Raw genomic sequence first — 16,613 nt, 5'->3', positions numbered from 1 at the left:
GCCCATTTTTGTGTCTGCTAATTAAGGTCAGTGTTTTCCTTCATATGCAGCTCTAGCATTCTTTACAAACCATTTATTGTATTGTACTGTAATAATTTGTGTAAAATTTGTGGACTCCTTCCATGGGAACTCTTGAGAACATGATTATGCATATGTATATAATATATTCAGTGTGATACATTTGAACATATATTAATTTGTATATATTCATTTAATAGTATGTTCATGGTACCTAGCACAGCACCCCAATGGAAATGTTCAAAATGCTTTGATTATTTACCCAATGAATATTTGTGGAGCATCTACTATGTGGCCTCACTCCTCCTGGTACCTGGAATGCATCAATAAATCAATGAATCCTCAAGAGAAAGAATAATATGTAAATAAGTAAACATACTGGATAATTTCAGTGGTCCTAAGGACTCGGAAAAAAAATAAATCAGCTCTATACCATGCTTTAGTTCAGGAGTCAAAAAACGTTTTCTGTAAAGGGTCATATAGTAAATATTTTGGCTCTGTGGGCCATATGGTCTCTAAACAGCAGCCATAGATAATATGTAAATAAATGAACATTGTTGTGTTTCAATAAAACTTTATTTATAAAATTAGGTGGTGGGCTGTATTTGGACTGCAGGCTACAGTTTGTTTGCTGACTCTTGTTTTGAATGACAGGGAAGGCCTCTAGGACATGAATAGGACAATAAAACATGAATACCTAGAAAATGCTAATCATTCTGAGCCAGAGTGTTGCCGGTACAGGGAAAAGTAACTGCACATATTGTTATTTGAGAAGCAGAAATAAGGCCTTTGTGATTGACATGTGGTGAAAGAAAGAATGAATGAATGTATGAACAGAGGCATGAATGAATGAAGTTTACCTACACAGAAAATAAAAACTACCATAAGCAACAAGATTTGAAGCATTTCCTAAAATGAGATATATAGCCACATTCAAAGAGAAGAAGCAAAGACATGATTGCACAAGAAAGTAAAAGTCAGTAGGATCTACTCAAAATTAGCTCACTAATTAAGTATCTATTAAACAGCTACTATGTAGCAAGGACTACTGCAGGTGCTAGAAATTAGACAAAATGTTTAATAATTACCACTTGTAACATTTCAATAACAATATGTTGGTTTCTAGAAGCTGAAAACGACTTCTAAGTACTAAGAAAGTATTGGTTATCACAGAACTAAGAGCAGGTTTATGACAAACCAAAAATATGTGATCTGGATACATATAGAGCATACCAATTAATTTTATTTTAGAAAAATATTTGGAAAAAATTCTTAGAAATCACTAAAATGAAATGTTTAAAAATTATTGACATATTCTGCCTAACTGATTTGGCTCAGTGGATAGAGCGTTGGCCTGTGGACTGAAGGTCCTGAGTTTGATTCTGGCCAAGGGCACATGCCCAGTTTGCAGGCTCGATCCCCAGTAGGGGGTGTGCAGGAGGCAGCCAACCAATGATACGCTCTCATCATTGCTATTTCTCTCTCTCTCTCCCTTTCCCTGCCTCTCTGAAATCAATAAAAATATATATATTTTTAAAAGTTTTGATATATTCTAAAAAAATGGACCTGTAATTGAGTTTAATTTCTTTTTTGCTTTCTAAAATTCTAAATTTTTCATATTTCATGAAGTGTAGACAATAGCAATATGAAAAAAAATTATCATGCTTCCTTTTAGAAAACTGATGAGATGATGTAACACTTCTTAAATAAATAAATATTCCCAAAAGGTATCTTTGTCAGGATATGAAAATTGATCAGATATCATATCATGGTAATGAACTAAATTTCAAAACCACACAGTCAACGGCACTTCTTTTGGTTAGAGGAAAAAACATGGGCTTTGGATTCGGCGAGACTTGGCTCTGTGTCTAGCCCTCCCACGTGCAGAGTTTGCAGCGTTGTGTAGGCTGTAAACTCCCCAAATCACAGTCCTCACCTGCCCAAAGGGCTGGGCCTTCCCTCCTGGGGTTAGGGGAGGACTTAATGAGATATGGAAGGAAAGAAAAGTACCTGGATTTAAGAAATAGTCTATACGTTAAATTTAATTGCCTTTTCTCTAAGACTAAGGTGATCCAAACAAAGCTACTAGTATATCTGCATCAATGTATTTTTTCAATCTACGTATATTTTTACTGATTTCAGAGAGGGAGAGGGAGAGAGATAGAAACATCAATCTCTCAAGAGATTGATGTTTGATTGACTGCCTCCTACATGCCCCACACTGGGGATTGAGCCCACAACCCAGGCATATGCCCTTGACCGGAATTGAACCTGGGACCCTTCAGTCTGCAGGCTGACACTCTATCCACTGAGCCAAACCGGCTAGGGCATCAATGTAGTTTTTAAAAATATGTTTATATTGATTCTAGAGTGAGAGGAAGGGAGAGGGAGAGAGAGAGAAAACACATCCATGTGAGAGAGAAACATCAATGGGCTGCCTCCAGCCAGGGACTGAGCCCGACCAGGAATTGAACTGGTGGCCTTTTGGTGCATGGGATGATGCTCAACCAACTGAGCCACACAGGCTGGGCTGTATCGCTGTATTTTAAACGTTGATGATTCAGTGTTGCTTAGTGTCTCTATTAAGAATTACGTATCTTCAAATTCATAATACCAACCAGGAAAAACAAACCTGGGAGAAATCTAACTTTCATTTCACCGCTGCACGGGGCTATCTGTACTGGCTTATGAGTCTCCATTCATAAAACTCTCCTGGCGAGGAAAGTTCCCTTATTTACAGCCTCATTTCCTTTCAGTGCAGGTACCAGAAGCGCTGTCATATTTCTAGGCTTCCTTCATGAGGAGTGGTTCCCAGCTCTCATAGTAGGGAGATAAAATGTTTAGAAGTCCCTCCAGCAGTTAAGTCTTTCAGTTCTATTGGCACCTTCAGTCTGGCACAGAGGTCTCAAAACACCAGCATGGTTTTATTAATGAAGACCAGTGGTTCCCAATTTGATTTTGTTTTAGGACTGGAGCCTATTGGCCCCATACTGTGTGTGCATAGGAAAGGTATATAAAACTGCCACGCCTTCCTCTGTGTTGTGTGATTTAAGGATCAACTCTTTTATGGCTCCTAGATGCATGTTTTTATAGTTTTACTGCTTACTGATATTTTATAATACCCAGAACTATTGACTATATAAGTACTGCCCGGGAAAGAGAAGTTTTGGCAGCAAAACATGGAAATTACTTTTCAATGGCTCAGGCTTCCATAACTTAATTTGAGAGGCTTCTCCAGCATTCAACAACCCCCATGTTTCAAAACTTCTGTATTATATCTTCCCTAAAAATGTAATTCTTCAGTTTAAATTTAATATTTTATTTATTTATCATCAGCCAAGACAGAGAAAAGTAGATTAACATTCCCAATAAATTATCCATTTATTGCTCATAATAAGTATGTGATAAATTATAACCCTCAATGTAATCTTGAATTCCCATACTCATTTTCTCACCTTTATTCCCTCTCCTCTCCTCTTTCTAATTTAACAGCATAAAAGCTAGACCACTAAGACAGATTCCAACAGTTCCAATGTTGTGTCTATGAAGGGGGAGACCTATTTACACAAGACCATAATTTTCCAAACATTGTTTATCTCCAGTAATTTTTTTATATTTTACTACTAAAATTGTTTAGAACAGAAATATGTTCATGTTTTATCATAAAAAATAAAATACAAATATTTTGGGTAGAATGATGCAATAACAATAAATCACAATCATCTCCTCTTTCTTGTTGCCTCATCCTTCCAACCCCTGGGCAAAAGGAACGTATTGCAGAATGGTTCATATTAAGGCTTTCTAGGAATGCCTGACACTATATCAAATGCAGATATGTTAAACGTCTGCTTTGAGTTGTTCCTTTGGTTTTTTTTTTAGCAAATCAATGTCACAGTAAGAGAAAAAATATGTAATCTGAAATTCCGGTCTTATTTTCTGACCAACTGTTTCTTAAAGAGTTGTAGTGAACATATATTTGAAGCCACAATAATATAGACATTATAACCACAATGATGGTGCTTTATTTTTACATGAGCCATATTTGCTACAGTGTGTATACTTTAAATTCTAAATTAAAAAGCTTTACCTAAAAAGTGCTTAAGATTTGCCTTGATTGTTTTCAAGAAGACTAATGTGATGATTTCACAACTCTTTTCCATACCGTCAGAATCAACACAAGCGTAAAGGCATCATCATATTATGAAATAATTTGGCTGCATCTCCATCTTCTAAAACCTTGCCAAGTTGGACCACTAGTGCCAATAAAACACACGGAACAATATCAATTTTCTTTTAATCAAAAAGCTCCAAAGTTAAAACACAAGAAACATATAAGCAGAAATTGTCACAAACTATAAACCCAGTGGTGACAGACATGTTTCCCACACCTGCAATACAATCCTAAAGGCTGAATTTTCTGATTTCTTTCAGTGTGATCTCTTGTATCAAGAAAGCTGAATACTTTTGGAGAGTTTTAAATAATTCTACTTCAGAACTTGTTTCTTTCCTAGTCCAGGGAAAATAACATTGCCTGCATTTTACTGATAGGGAAGTGTAATTTATTTTCTTTAATGGAAGGGAGGACCACTTAAATTCTTTGCAGAAGTTCTTTGGAGGTAGTTGGACGTTGGTTAGGAAATTACAAACAATAAGAGATGTTCGGCCCCAGCCAAGTAGCTATTGGCAACCTTTGTCCTTATGATGTATGAACTTTTTAACTGTGTGATTGGTTAAGGAATCGGCTAATCATATATGTCAATAATAAAGAGTAAAGCACCTTGCAGTTTTCCTTCCTATTCCACTTCCCTGTGAAAGACAGATGTGTTGTGTCTAATTATTCTCTGATTGGTATCGGGAGAAACATTAACATAATTGGCACATTTGTTCTAATTAACGGAGGGAAACTGCCACATGCCACCCAATATGAAAAGTGAGCCCAGCAACCATTAGCTGGAAAAATCCACATCTATCAGAAAGGTTACTATTGAACCCAAACTGGCCCTAAAGTCAGAACACTGGGGTTACAAAGGACATGGCAGAGCTGAGAAGAGTGCACACCTAAGAGAATGGAGACTGGGCCTAGAGTCATTGTGTGCAGCTACATTAATCAAACAAATGGGAAAAGCAATTATGTGGCAATTATCAAATGCACACGCAGCCAAGCCAAGCTTCTAGAAGAATTCCTTAGAAGTTGGGAGTCTGCCAAGTTTTACTGACTGGTTTAGAAAGGGACAAGTTTGAAGCTTTTCCTGTATTTGTTTGTTTTTACCTTGTCCTTTAGGCCACAGATTCTCAAATATTGTGGCATTTTAGAATCACCTGGGAAGCGATTAAAACTCTTGATGGCCAGGCTGCTCATCATACCTAATAAATCAGCATTTTTGGGTGGGATATAGGCATGAGTATTTTCTAATGATTCCTAGGTGATCCCAATGTGGATCCGAGTTCAAGAACGGGTACTGCAGGCTGGTTCTGATGATCTTGCTAAAATGCAGATTCTGATCAACTGGCCTGGGTGGGGGGTTTGAGATTCTGTCTTTCTAAGAAGCCCCCAGGTCATGTTAATATAGATAATCTATGCATCACACTTTGAATAGAAAGGCCTTGACAATTCTAAAAGATAACTATAGCTAATAAACCTCTGTAGACTTTCACCAGATAATGTTTAGCTCCAACTGTTCTAGAGCTTGAAATCCCAGAATTATTTTCTTCTGGTTTCTCACACTGGAAAGACGTTTCTTTTATATATATATATTATTGATTTTTTACAGAGAGGAAGGGAGAGGGATAGAGAGTTAGAAATATCGATGAGAGAGAAACATTGATCAGCTGCCTCCTGCACACCTCCCACTGGGGATGTGCCCGCAACCAAGGTACATGCCCTTGGCCGGAATCGAACCTGGGACCTTTCAGTCTGCAGGCCAACACTCTATCCACTGAGCCAAACCGGTTAGGGCTGGAAAGAGGTTTCTTACCACCCTTGTAGGTACCTTCATATGACCAAGAAAGTCTTCATTATAGGGCGCAAATGAATTTTACCCATAAAAGTTGTGGATAAAAAATGTCCTAGAGAATGGATGAAAAGCTGCAGTTCATATATACAATGAAATATTACTCAGCCGTAAGAAATGATGAAGTCTTACCATTTACGACAGCATGGGTGGGCCTAGAGGCTATTATGCTAAGTGAAATAAGTCAGAATGGGAAAGACAGATACCATATGATCGCACTTATATGTGGAATCTAAAGAACGATATAAACAAACAAGCAAAATAGAAACAGACTCATAGATACAGAGAACAGACTGATGGTTTTCAGAGGAGAGGAGACTTGGGGGCTGGATGAAAAAGGTGAAGGAATTAAGAAGTACAAATTGGTAGTTACAAAATAGTTACATCACGGGTATGCACAGTACAGCATAGGGAATATAGCCAATTATATTTTAATAACTATGTGTGGTGCCAGGTGGGTACGTGTGCAATATCGGGAGGGGGGACACTTTGTAAAATGTATGATTGTCTTAACCACTAAGATGTACACCTGAAACTAATATAAAATGATACTGAATGTAAATTGTAATTAAAAAAAAAAGAAAGTGAAAAACATGCAGCCAAGTGATTAATGTCTATATCCAACTCAAGAAATAAAGGGTATTATCATGTAAAATGAGGAGTCTTAAAATATTAGAAGCAAAAGGCCATTTTAAAAAGTGTGCAAAGAACCCCCACTCCCATGCTACCATGGAGACTGTTCTAGATGTTCTCTCTTGTCAAGAATCCAAGGCTTCTTTGTTTATGCAGCTATTTCCTTCTCAGATTGGCAATAACATAAGGTGCTCATTTACTTGTGCTGTCCACTGTCCAATATACTTTGCCCCCTTTCAGTAGGTTTGTAAAAGTATGTGCATTTTTACGCTTGAAAATGGTTGGTCTTTAAAAACAGTTAAAGTCATATCTTCAGATAATTGGAAAAAAATAGCCAAAGGATAAAAAACAAGCAAGTGGAAATTGTAGTGACATTTTGCTCAGTTGTTGTAACTTCTGCAAAGGGAAGGAATTTGCTAAGAAAAGGAATTTGTTTTCCTGCTGGGGACACACTCCCTTAATTGCACATATGCCTGGCTCATTGCCTTTGAGAGCTAAATGTTCACAGATCATACTGGAGAGGCAAACTTGTCTTAAAGCCTGTCCATTTCTAAAGCCTGAGTTTAACTATGAGGATGTGAAAGTGTGTTGATACATGAATAGTGGAAACTACCAAAGAACCCAAAAGTAGAATGACCATACCTAATATCTTCCAAGGGAACAAAATGGCACTGCAAAGTCCTCAACATGCTAAATTTTCCAGGGTAAAAGGACTATAAATTGACTAGTCCACGGAAAGTTCCTAACCAGTCTTTGTTATCAACTTCCCTTTCAAGATAAGTAACTCTCAGCATTTCTTCTTATTTACCGACCAGAGGCCTGATGCATGAAATTCGTGCAAGAGTAGGCCTCCTTCCCCCAGCTTCCCTCTGGCACCCAGGACCCGGGCTTCCCTCACATTCCTGGCTTTGTCCGGAAGGTCGTCCAGAAGGATGTCTCGTCTAATTAGCATATTATGCTTTTATTATAGATTAAGAATGTTCATCAGTAGATGAGTGGATATAAAAGCTGTGGTGCTGCCTGGCTGTAAAAAAGAAGGAAATCTTACCTTTTAAAACAGCATGGAGGGACCTGGAGATTATTATGCTAAATGAAATAAGCCAAACAGAGAAAGACAAATACCATGTGATTTCACTTATATGTGGAATCTAATGAACAAAATAAGCATAAAACAGAACAGAAACAGGCTCACCGATACAGAGAACAGACTTCAGCTGTCAGAGGGGAGGGGCGTTGGAGGGCTGGGTGAAAACAGTGAAGTGACTAAGCAAAAAATCCCACACAAAACCTCATAGGCACAGACAAAAAGTAGGGTGATTGCTAGAGGGAATGGAGCAGGGGGTGGTGGTGGGAGGTAGAAGAGGGTAGAAGGGGGTAAATGGTGATGGAAGGAGGCTTGACTTTGGTGAATACACACACACACAGAGTGTTTGGGACCCTGGCTAAGTCTGACCACCTTTAGAAAATACTGGCTCTTTGCTCCCTGTGCCTGCCATCTTCCCTCCACAATGACTTTGTAGTACATATTGACTAGAGGCACATGGAGAATCATTGAAAGAAGTTCCAAAGCAAGACAATTTATGGAAGTAACATGAATTTTTTCAAGAAATAAAGGCTGTGGAAATAAAAGGCCTTCCTGCCCTGTGATGACAGACACAGGCCAGGTCATTGCCTGCTGTGGAGAGATCTACTGACCACGGATTTGAGGTCATCGAAGAAAAGCTCACTCTGGCGGGGCTACTGAGCTCTAACATGGGAGATGTCACTCTCTTCTGAAAGGCCAAATAGTTTCTAGATTTTGCTTATTTAATAAAGTCAAATTTAAAAACGATGCTCAGAGTTTTTTCTTCCACAGGAATGGAAATAAGCCCTTTATTAGCTCCACATTTTTTTCATCTCGTCTACTCTCACCCAGTGACCAGCAACCGTCTTCCCTTGCTTGGGTTAAGGCAAGATCTCCTAAATGGTGTCCCTGCTTCCAGTCTTACACTTCCAAAGCTGTTTTCCATAGAGCAGGACAAATTAGCTTTCAAAGACACGCATCAGGACATGATCATCCCTTACTGAAACCTCCAATGAAATTCCATGCACTGAGCAACAACTCCAAACCCCTCACCAGGCCTGTAAGTCCCCAAGCTCCTCCTCCGCACTCTAACTGAAGGTGTCCTGCCCTTGTCATAGCTCAGTGTCTCAGAGACTAGCCTCCTTTTTCATCGCTAACCACGTCAGTTCCCTCCGAGTCTGCGTCCCTCACCTGGAGCTTCCTGACCCAGGTCTTTTTCAAGTCTGGCTCTTTCCTGTAGTTCAGATCTCGGCTCAGACATTATCTCCTCAGATAGATTCTCCTTGGATGGCAAAGTGACTCCTAATCCCCAGCAACCATCAGCCTCTCAGATATCATCTTGTTCCATTTCCTCTAATTTGCAGTGATCTGACAATATCTTTCTCATTTATTTCTATTCTTATTTAGTGCTTTACTTTGTTTTATTACACTTTAGGGACTTTGACTAGACTTGTACCTCCTGTAGCTAGAAGAGTGTTGGCCCTAGCTGGTTTGGTTCAGTGGGTAGAGCGTTGGCCTGGGGACTGATGGGTCCCAGGTTCAATTCTAGTTAAGGGAACCTGCCTGGGTGTGGGCTTGATCCCCAGTATGGGGCATGCAGGAGGCAGCCGATCAATGATTCTCTCTCATCATTAATGTTTCTATCTCCCACTCCCTTCCTCTCTGAGATCAATAAAAACATATTAAAAACAAATACAAACAAACAAACAAAAAAACTATAGGCCCAAAGAAACTATATATGTGCAGAAAACAGGACACAAATCCTATATAATAAAAGGCTAATATGCAAGTAGCCCAAATGGTGGAACAACCGAACAACCAGTCACTGTGACATGCGCTGACCACCAGGGGGCATGCGTGGAACATGGTGGGCATTGGCTGTGGTGGGATGGAGCGGGAGCGCCAGACCAAGGCGGGGCACTGGTTGCTGCCATCAGGGCGAGCCTCTGGTGTTTAGTGAAAATTCTTTGCTCCTGCACGCCTTGGTCTCGCCTGATGCTTGCACCCACTGCTGGCACCTGGCACCAGCCCTGATCACTCGGTGTCATCAGCGGGTGCAAGTGGTGGCTGCCAGCCCAAATCATCCCTCAAGGCTTCTTCACCTCCCCCTGCTCCTGAGGGGAGATTGGGGCTGACAGCCGCCGCTCGCACCCACTGCTGGTGACAGCCCAGCTCACACCTGCTGCCAATGCCCAGGGCCAGTCCTGATCCCTTGGCGCCATCAGTGGGTGTGAGCAGCAGCTGCCAGCTCTGATCACCCCTGAGGGCTTCTCCACCTCCCCCTGCTCCTGAGGGGCGATCAGGGCAGCAGCTGTTGTTTGCACCCACTGACAGCGCTGGCCCTGCTTGCACCTGCTGCTGGTGCAGGCTCCAGTTGCTCCGCACCTTCAGCAGGTGTGAAAAGGGGCCAGCGCCATGAGCCCGTGGGAGTGGTGGTGGTGGGATCAGGGTTACCGGCAGACAGGGACCAGGGGCCACAGTTGGAGGGGCCGCAGGCGGGCACACAGAGGATGGGCCGAGACCTGCCCCTGTACCCAGTGCAGCCTCATGGCCCACAGTTCCCTTCAAGGTGCACAAATTTGGCACTGGGCCCCTAGTCTATTATAAGTCAGAGAAGGTTTATTATTTCTTATTGTTTTTTAAAAACTGATGCTGATATTATTTAATTTTATTATTATTTTAAATTTGGTTTACTTGGTTATCTGGGTTTGCAGTAATCTTTGTGTATATTATATATAAAGGATAGATAATGACAGAAAAGCACATGGGGTTGCTATAATAAAGAGGTGACAATGGCTGCCCTGGCCAGTGTGGCTTAGTTAGTTGGGCAGTTCCGAGCCCCTGAAGGGTTGTTGGTTGGGTTCCCGGTCAAGCCACATGCCCAGATTCTTGGCTCGATCCTCAGAGGGGGACAAGTAGGAGAGTGCAAACTATGTTGCATTCTCACATCTATGTTTCTCTCTCTCCCTCTCCCTTCCTTTCTCTCTAAAAATCAATAAAAACTATTTTTTTTTAAAAAAAAGAAGTGACAATGGCAACCATTGATTGGACCAACGCAAAGCTTGCCAGCTGACTACGAGCGGCGAACCTAATACTTGTGCAAACCTGTTTGCAAGGTTGATCACCATCTCAAAACCAAACCCCTTCTTGTTGGTATCTGCATGCCAGGAGAAAATTCCAACAGGTGTTCGTGGGCACGGACAGCAATGTCTCTTTCCAAATTAGTATTCAAACGCTCTTATCTCTAAATCTCTTTTGCTTGCAAAGAATATGAAGCACGGCTCCGGAGACAATGCCCCTGCATGGAAATGCGGCAACACGAAGCTCCAGTTCTGAGGAACGGCAGCGGAGCGTGCACGCCTCTCATGGAACGTGTTCAGGGGCCACATTAATGATCAATTAGCCTGAGAGCCACCTGATGCTGCTCATCTGGCTGAGCCTCCCGCGGCCAGCAGCTTTTGGCTCTGGCAGTGTCGGCTTTGAAAAAATCTGTTCCCTGTTTATCAGGACTAAACCCGGCGAAATAATCTATTCCTTTGCCTGTCACCCCATGTTTCCCCACTTGCTAATTAAAGATGCAAATGTTGATAAATAAGATGCCGTTTTTGGAGCACAACTGGGTCAATAAGTTGAACACTGTGCCATGTTCCTCCAATTAAACTCCTGTGAGAAATAGCTCCATGATAATTAGAGGAGCAATTATCCCCTTGTTAAAGGTGAAACAAATGGAGGGTTTTAGTGCAACATTCAGTGTCGTTCCTTCTGCCATGCCAGCAAACCTTGTAGCCATTGCGGTTCCGATCCCGGTACTCTCCAAAAGAGGCGAGCCGAGGACATAAAGCATCTCTGGGCGTATTTCTGGCTCACCATGTGACAGCAACATTTTCTAGGCATAAACCACAACGAGCAGAGAGGGATTCATGTCCCAGAGTGCTGCCGTTCTGCGGGAGCAGCCCCGCGCCCGCGCATGGGCGCATTCATTCCGGGGCTTCCTCAGGGAGATGGGGAGGTTTCTGTTGGAAGCGGGGTAAATGCCTCCCCAGAATATTTTTGCAGAGATCCTAGCAAAAGAGTGATTAAAAATACTAAGCAATACCACTCCAGAGTATTTCTTTCTTTCACTCAGTCTAGACTTTAAATTGTAATATGATTGTTATTAATCTGCCCTATAGTCCTCGAATGAAAGTAACTCTCAGTGGCCTTTTAGTTCCGGTCCTGGTGGGTTAGGACCTTAGTTGCGCACTGCGTTCTCTCTGTAGGTTGCATTGTCAGAGGTGACAAATACCCTTTTTCTGGAATGTTCCATTTCCCGAGTTGTAGCCTGTGTGCCACATCCATCAGGGACTCTTTATTTCATTTAGTTAAATAGACTTAAGAGAATCTACTAAGGAACCTACAGTCAGCTGGCATTGGAGATAAACATAAAAACCCCTTTTGCTCCGATTTTATTGCCATCTAATTAGGCAGCCAAGGAGTAAACAGACACTTTTGAACGCAAGTCGCAGCCAGAGCTATTTAAAGTCATTGTACAGAGGGGCTGACATTCAGCCGGTCACACTGGTTGGTCCACACCAAGTGTCGGTGCCATTGTTCTGTATCTGCTGCTAAATAACGGAGCGCCACCCTCCCCCCCCACCCCTACCCCGCCCCGTGTGCCAGTTCACTCCCTGGGAACGAGCTGCTGAAGTGTTTATAGCTGTTATAGCACAAGGCCCTCAGACCCTGTCCTGTGTTAAGGAAGCAGTGTGCTTGTTAAATATTTTATTTAATTTAAATATGTTTTTTATGTATTTTAGAGAGAGGAAGGGAGAGGGATAGAGAGATAGTGACATGGATGAGAGAGAGACATCCACGGGCTGCCTCCTGCATGGCCCCTACTAGTGATTGAGCCTATAACCTGGGCATGTGCCCTGACCAGGAATTGAACTGGTGACCTCCTGGTTCATGGGTCAATGCTCAACCACTGAGCCACACTGGCTGGGCTGTTAAGTATTTTGAATAAATAAGATAGATCTAAAGATAGGGCTTAGTGAGGAGACCAGAGGAGGACACGACCAGGCCTAGAGCTCTGAACCTCGGTGCCTCATCTCAAGGTGCCCACTGCATCGGTTTCCTTCACCAATGATTATTGAGGCTAGTCTTGGTCAAAACTGTCACCACCTGGAGACACAGAGTATAAGGAACCTGGTGGGGCCTCCTTCCTTCCCTCTCTCTGGAAAGCAGAACTACCGGCAGTCCCCCAGCCCCAATTTCCTCATATTCAGGAAATAAGAGGGCTGGGCCGGTGTCTTGGGATCATGATGACTACGTGGAGAACAGTAACTTTAAAAATCAGCGTAAGGACAGCAGTACATCGTGACCTGTTGTAGGTATTTGTCATTGATAGACATTTACACAGATAAGGGCGTTTCCTTGTTTTCCAGCTCACAAGACCTTCATTTGTAGCCTTTATGGATTCTAACCAGAGCAGCTGGCTGGAGAGCACAGGAGGGCATGTTGGTGACTCTTCCTAGGACAGAGGCTTTGCCCCTCACACCCACAATTCCCAGCAGAGGTACAATGTGCTCAGTGACTGTTTTGAATTCTAGAGGTTGAATTTGGTGTTCTGTGAATCAATAGGTGATAACAGAATACTAGCACTAATCATGGCTGATATTTCTTGAGTGCTTTCTACATGTTTGCATATATTATCTCCCTGAACCTCACAACTACTAGTATGTTCTAGATCTAGATAGATACTATCATGATCTCCATTTTGTAACTAAGACAACTTAGGAAGGAGAATTGAAATACTTTGCTCAAAGTCAGAGTTTGAAATGGTGATGCTTGGGCTTAACCTAGAGTTTTGTAAGACTAAAGCCGAAAGAGGGGAGAAAATGAAATGTTATTACCTCAAGAAATGCCTATGACATTATTTGCACCGAACAGGTGCCATTTAACTTAAGATTAGTAGAGTTCTTTAGAAACTTACCAACTTGCAGGGAAGAAAGAAAATCATTGTTTTCTGATATTCTGCAAAGAATGCACCTGACTACTTTTCTAATGGAGTGAAACATATAAACCAAAGATCAGTTGACTCCATGTGTTCATTGAGCATTTACTATTCCAATTCTACAGAATCATTTGCCTTTGGCACAAAAGGAGCAAAAATTCTTGCCCCTGTGACCTGATAGCTGAAAGACAGATTTTATTCATGGTAAAACATAAGAGTTTTACCTGCTGGTTTTTCTTTAAGATTAATATTTCACTCTATGCTACTTTTATGCATTTAGATTCCTCAAAAAATAAATAGAATATTAAATAATAAGTGCATTTATCATTAAGTTAAAATAATCTCATGATTCTTAAACTCACAAAGTTACATTTCATCCCTTTTTTAAAAAAATTTATCTGCCACTCTTGAGTAAATCTTCGTTGTAATGTGTCACGTTAAGATACTCATTAGCTTTCAGATGTTGGTGATTCTAAGGGTTTGAGAAGAATCTACATAGGAGTTTATTAGCCTGCTCTCCAGGATGTGTGTTTGATCGCTCCTCTGACTTAAAAAAAAAAAAAGGAAAACGCATGAAATAGAGTTCTTTTAATGCCAATGGGTACATGAGTTTTGAGCTTGCCAACTGTTAATTGGTCTCTTCCCCAGTGGTGACACAAATAAAATTTATAGCCATTTCTTTGCAGTCATGAATCTTTTACTCCTTGACAAAGTGAACCACTACAAAGTGAAGTTACCAGTCTCTTTCACTGAAAGCCTTTGCAGTGATCGGCTATCTTTAAGAAATATCAGGTCAAAATGAGGCTGGGGATACCCATGTTCCCCAGGATGTGTTTTGGTCTTTAAGGTAGGTTAGCAGTGGTTCTCAACCTTCTGGCCCTTTAAATACAGTTCCTCATGTTGTGGCCCAACCATAAAATTATTTTCATTGCTACTTCATAACTGTAATGTTGTTACTGTTATGTATCGTCATGTAAATATCTGATATGCAGGACGGTCTTAGGCGACCCCTGTGAAAGGGTCGTTCGACTGCCAAAGGGGTGGCGACCCACAGGTTGAGAACCGCTGGGTTAGTGGATGAGTTTGCATCAGAATTTTGGAAATGCAATTAGGAGGCAGATGCACTATTGCAATATGTGAAATGACATAGTGAATAGAGTTGCCTCCTTTCTAATCACAGCAAGTCATTCTGCATGTCAGTGTTGGAAGATCACTTGGTATGGTTGGGAAAAGCAGCTATAACTATGCCACAATCTCTGATAAGATGCTAGAAAATGCCATGGAATGCCAGTTACAAGGCAAAAATAGCTCTCTTATTTCAAAGTAAAAAAATAAACTTTATTAAGAGTGTCACTTTGTGTCTTTTCACTGACACATGAAGATAAGAATGGCCGCGACAGAAAAATGGAGTCTTTTTGTAAAGGCTCTGCCTCAATTTCTAACTAATTCATTATTATTAAATAGTGAAGAGCAATCTGATGTTTAATTTTGTTGCCCATGGGACCAGTTAACTGAGCTGACTCCCACCTTTGCTTGAACCTTCAAAAAATTAAACAGAAACCTAATAGTAAGTACACTGTTAGCTATTAAGCAGTTTTTTGGACAAGTTGTAAGTCAAAGTAATAGTATTTTGCAATTTCTTAGGTAGGGGTAATTCAGGGCTTATTTTTACAAACTATCAGCTGACCCATAGTTAGGCCCAAATTGCAACAGTTTCAAAAATACCTCTTTCCGTATATGCAATAACGAGTAAGAATTCCAAAGGACTCAATGTAGTTTGGAGGTTAACAAGATCCACCAACCAATCGACAACTATGTCATTTGTTAAATTAAAGTTTTTCTGGGCTCCTAGGGTACTGGATCAGCAAGGGTAACAGTGTCTTCATGCATCTTAGGATGTTTCCCCCTTGTCATAAAAGGGTGATATTGTTCGGAGTCTGAAATTATTTGTTAACAAACAAAGGACACGGTGTTAGATGATTTTCCTCAGTAGTGTGCTCGAGTATCTCAAGAGCATGGTACTCTCTGGCATGCCTGTCCCCCACAGACAGGCATTTGAAAGAACACTGCATTGTATGGTGCTAATGAAAAGGCAGGATATGAGTCTGATTCATAATACTCATCAGCAATTGATAGGCTTTGTTTTAGCAAAAACAGAAAATGAAAATGAAGAGTTTGATGGAAAGCCTATAGGTTGAAATTAATTGACACGTGTCATTCTTCAAGCATGTTTTTATTCCTGGTGTATGAATATGGCTCTTAGGTATGTGTCCACGATTAGATCATGGAATAGGAAACACATATGTGGAGTGCACAGGCTCACTGACACACACACACACACACACACACACACACACACACACACGCATGCATACACACATACTTTTTGCATATTCATCAAGAATAGTAATACAATTGATGGTACATTTTTAAGACATACCATTTCTCTCTATGATAAGCTCCAGATAAAATAAAGCAGGATTTCTGAGTTCTTGAAAGAGAATGACAAAAATCAAACCACACTGACTGGCTTTGTCCAGTGGGGCATTCTAATTGACTCCCAAGTCATTAATCAGTTCCCAATCAATCTATTTTGCCAGCAGCAGGCAGTTAGGACTCCATTACCAGCCATTCATCATTCCATACCCTAATTCACTGCGCCATTAGCCACGGATTAGGCCTCTGTTAGAATAACTAAGTGCCAGTTGCTAAATGCAAAGAATTTTTGTTACTCACCTCTGCCACTGGGATCCCTTCAGGCGGTCGACACTGGAGCAAAACTTCCTGTTCCAAGGATACTTCCTTCCCCAGGGGTTCCTGCTCAAATGTCTTGCGTAGATCTGGAAAGCGGAGGTAATGAAATACATGACAAAACTGATCTACAATTATTCACCTA

At 41.1% G+C, this 16,613-nt stretch overlaps 1 protein-coding gene across 2 annotated transcripts in view; it reads right to left on the bottom strand.

The window, feature by feature from the left end:
* The window catches only part of UNC5C (unc-5 netrin receptor C), a 369,634-nt gene that overhangs the window by 85,788 nt on the left and 267,233 nt on the right, over window positions 1–16,613 (bottom strand). For both annotated transcript variants that reach the window (XM_059665102.1, XM_059665093.1), the window contains exon 4: window positions 16,454–16,557. In XM_059665102.1, the coding sequence (XP_059521085.1) occupies window positions 16,454–16,557 (104 nt within the window). The remainder of the gene's footprint in view (window positions 1–16,453; window positions 16,558–16,613) is intronic.

This window comes from Myotis daubentonii, chromosome 1, assembly GCF_963259705.1.
Source record: "Myotis daubentonii chromosome 1, mMyoDau2.1, whole genome shotgun sequence".
In the NCBI taxonomy this organism is placed as follows: domain Eukaryota; kingdom Metazoa; phylum Chordata; class Mammalia; order Chiroptera; family Vespertilionidae; genus Myotis; species Myotis daubentonii.
Note: the sequence above shows the minus strand (reverse complement) of the source record. Positions and strands in the feature narration are given on the sequence as shown.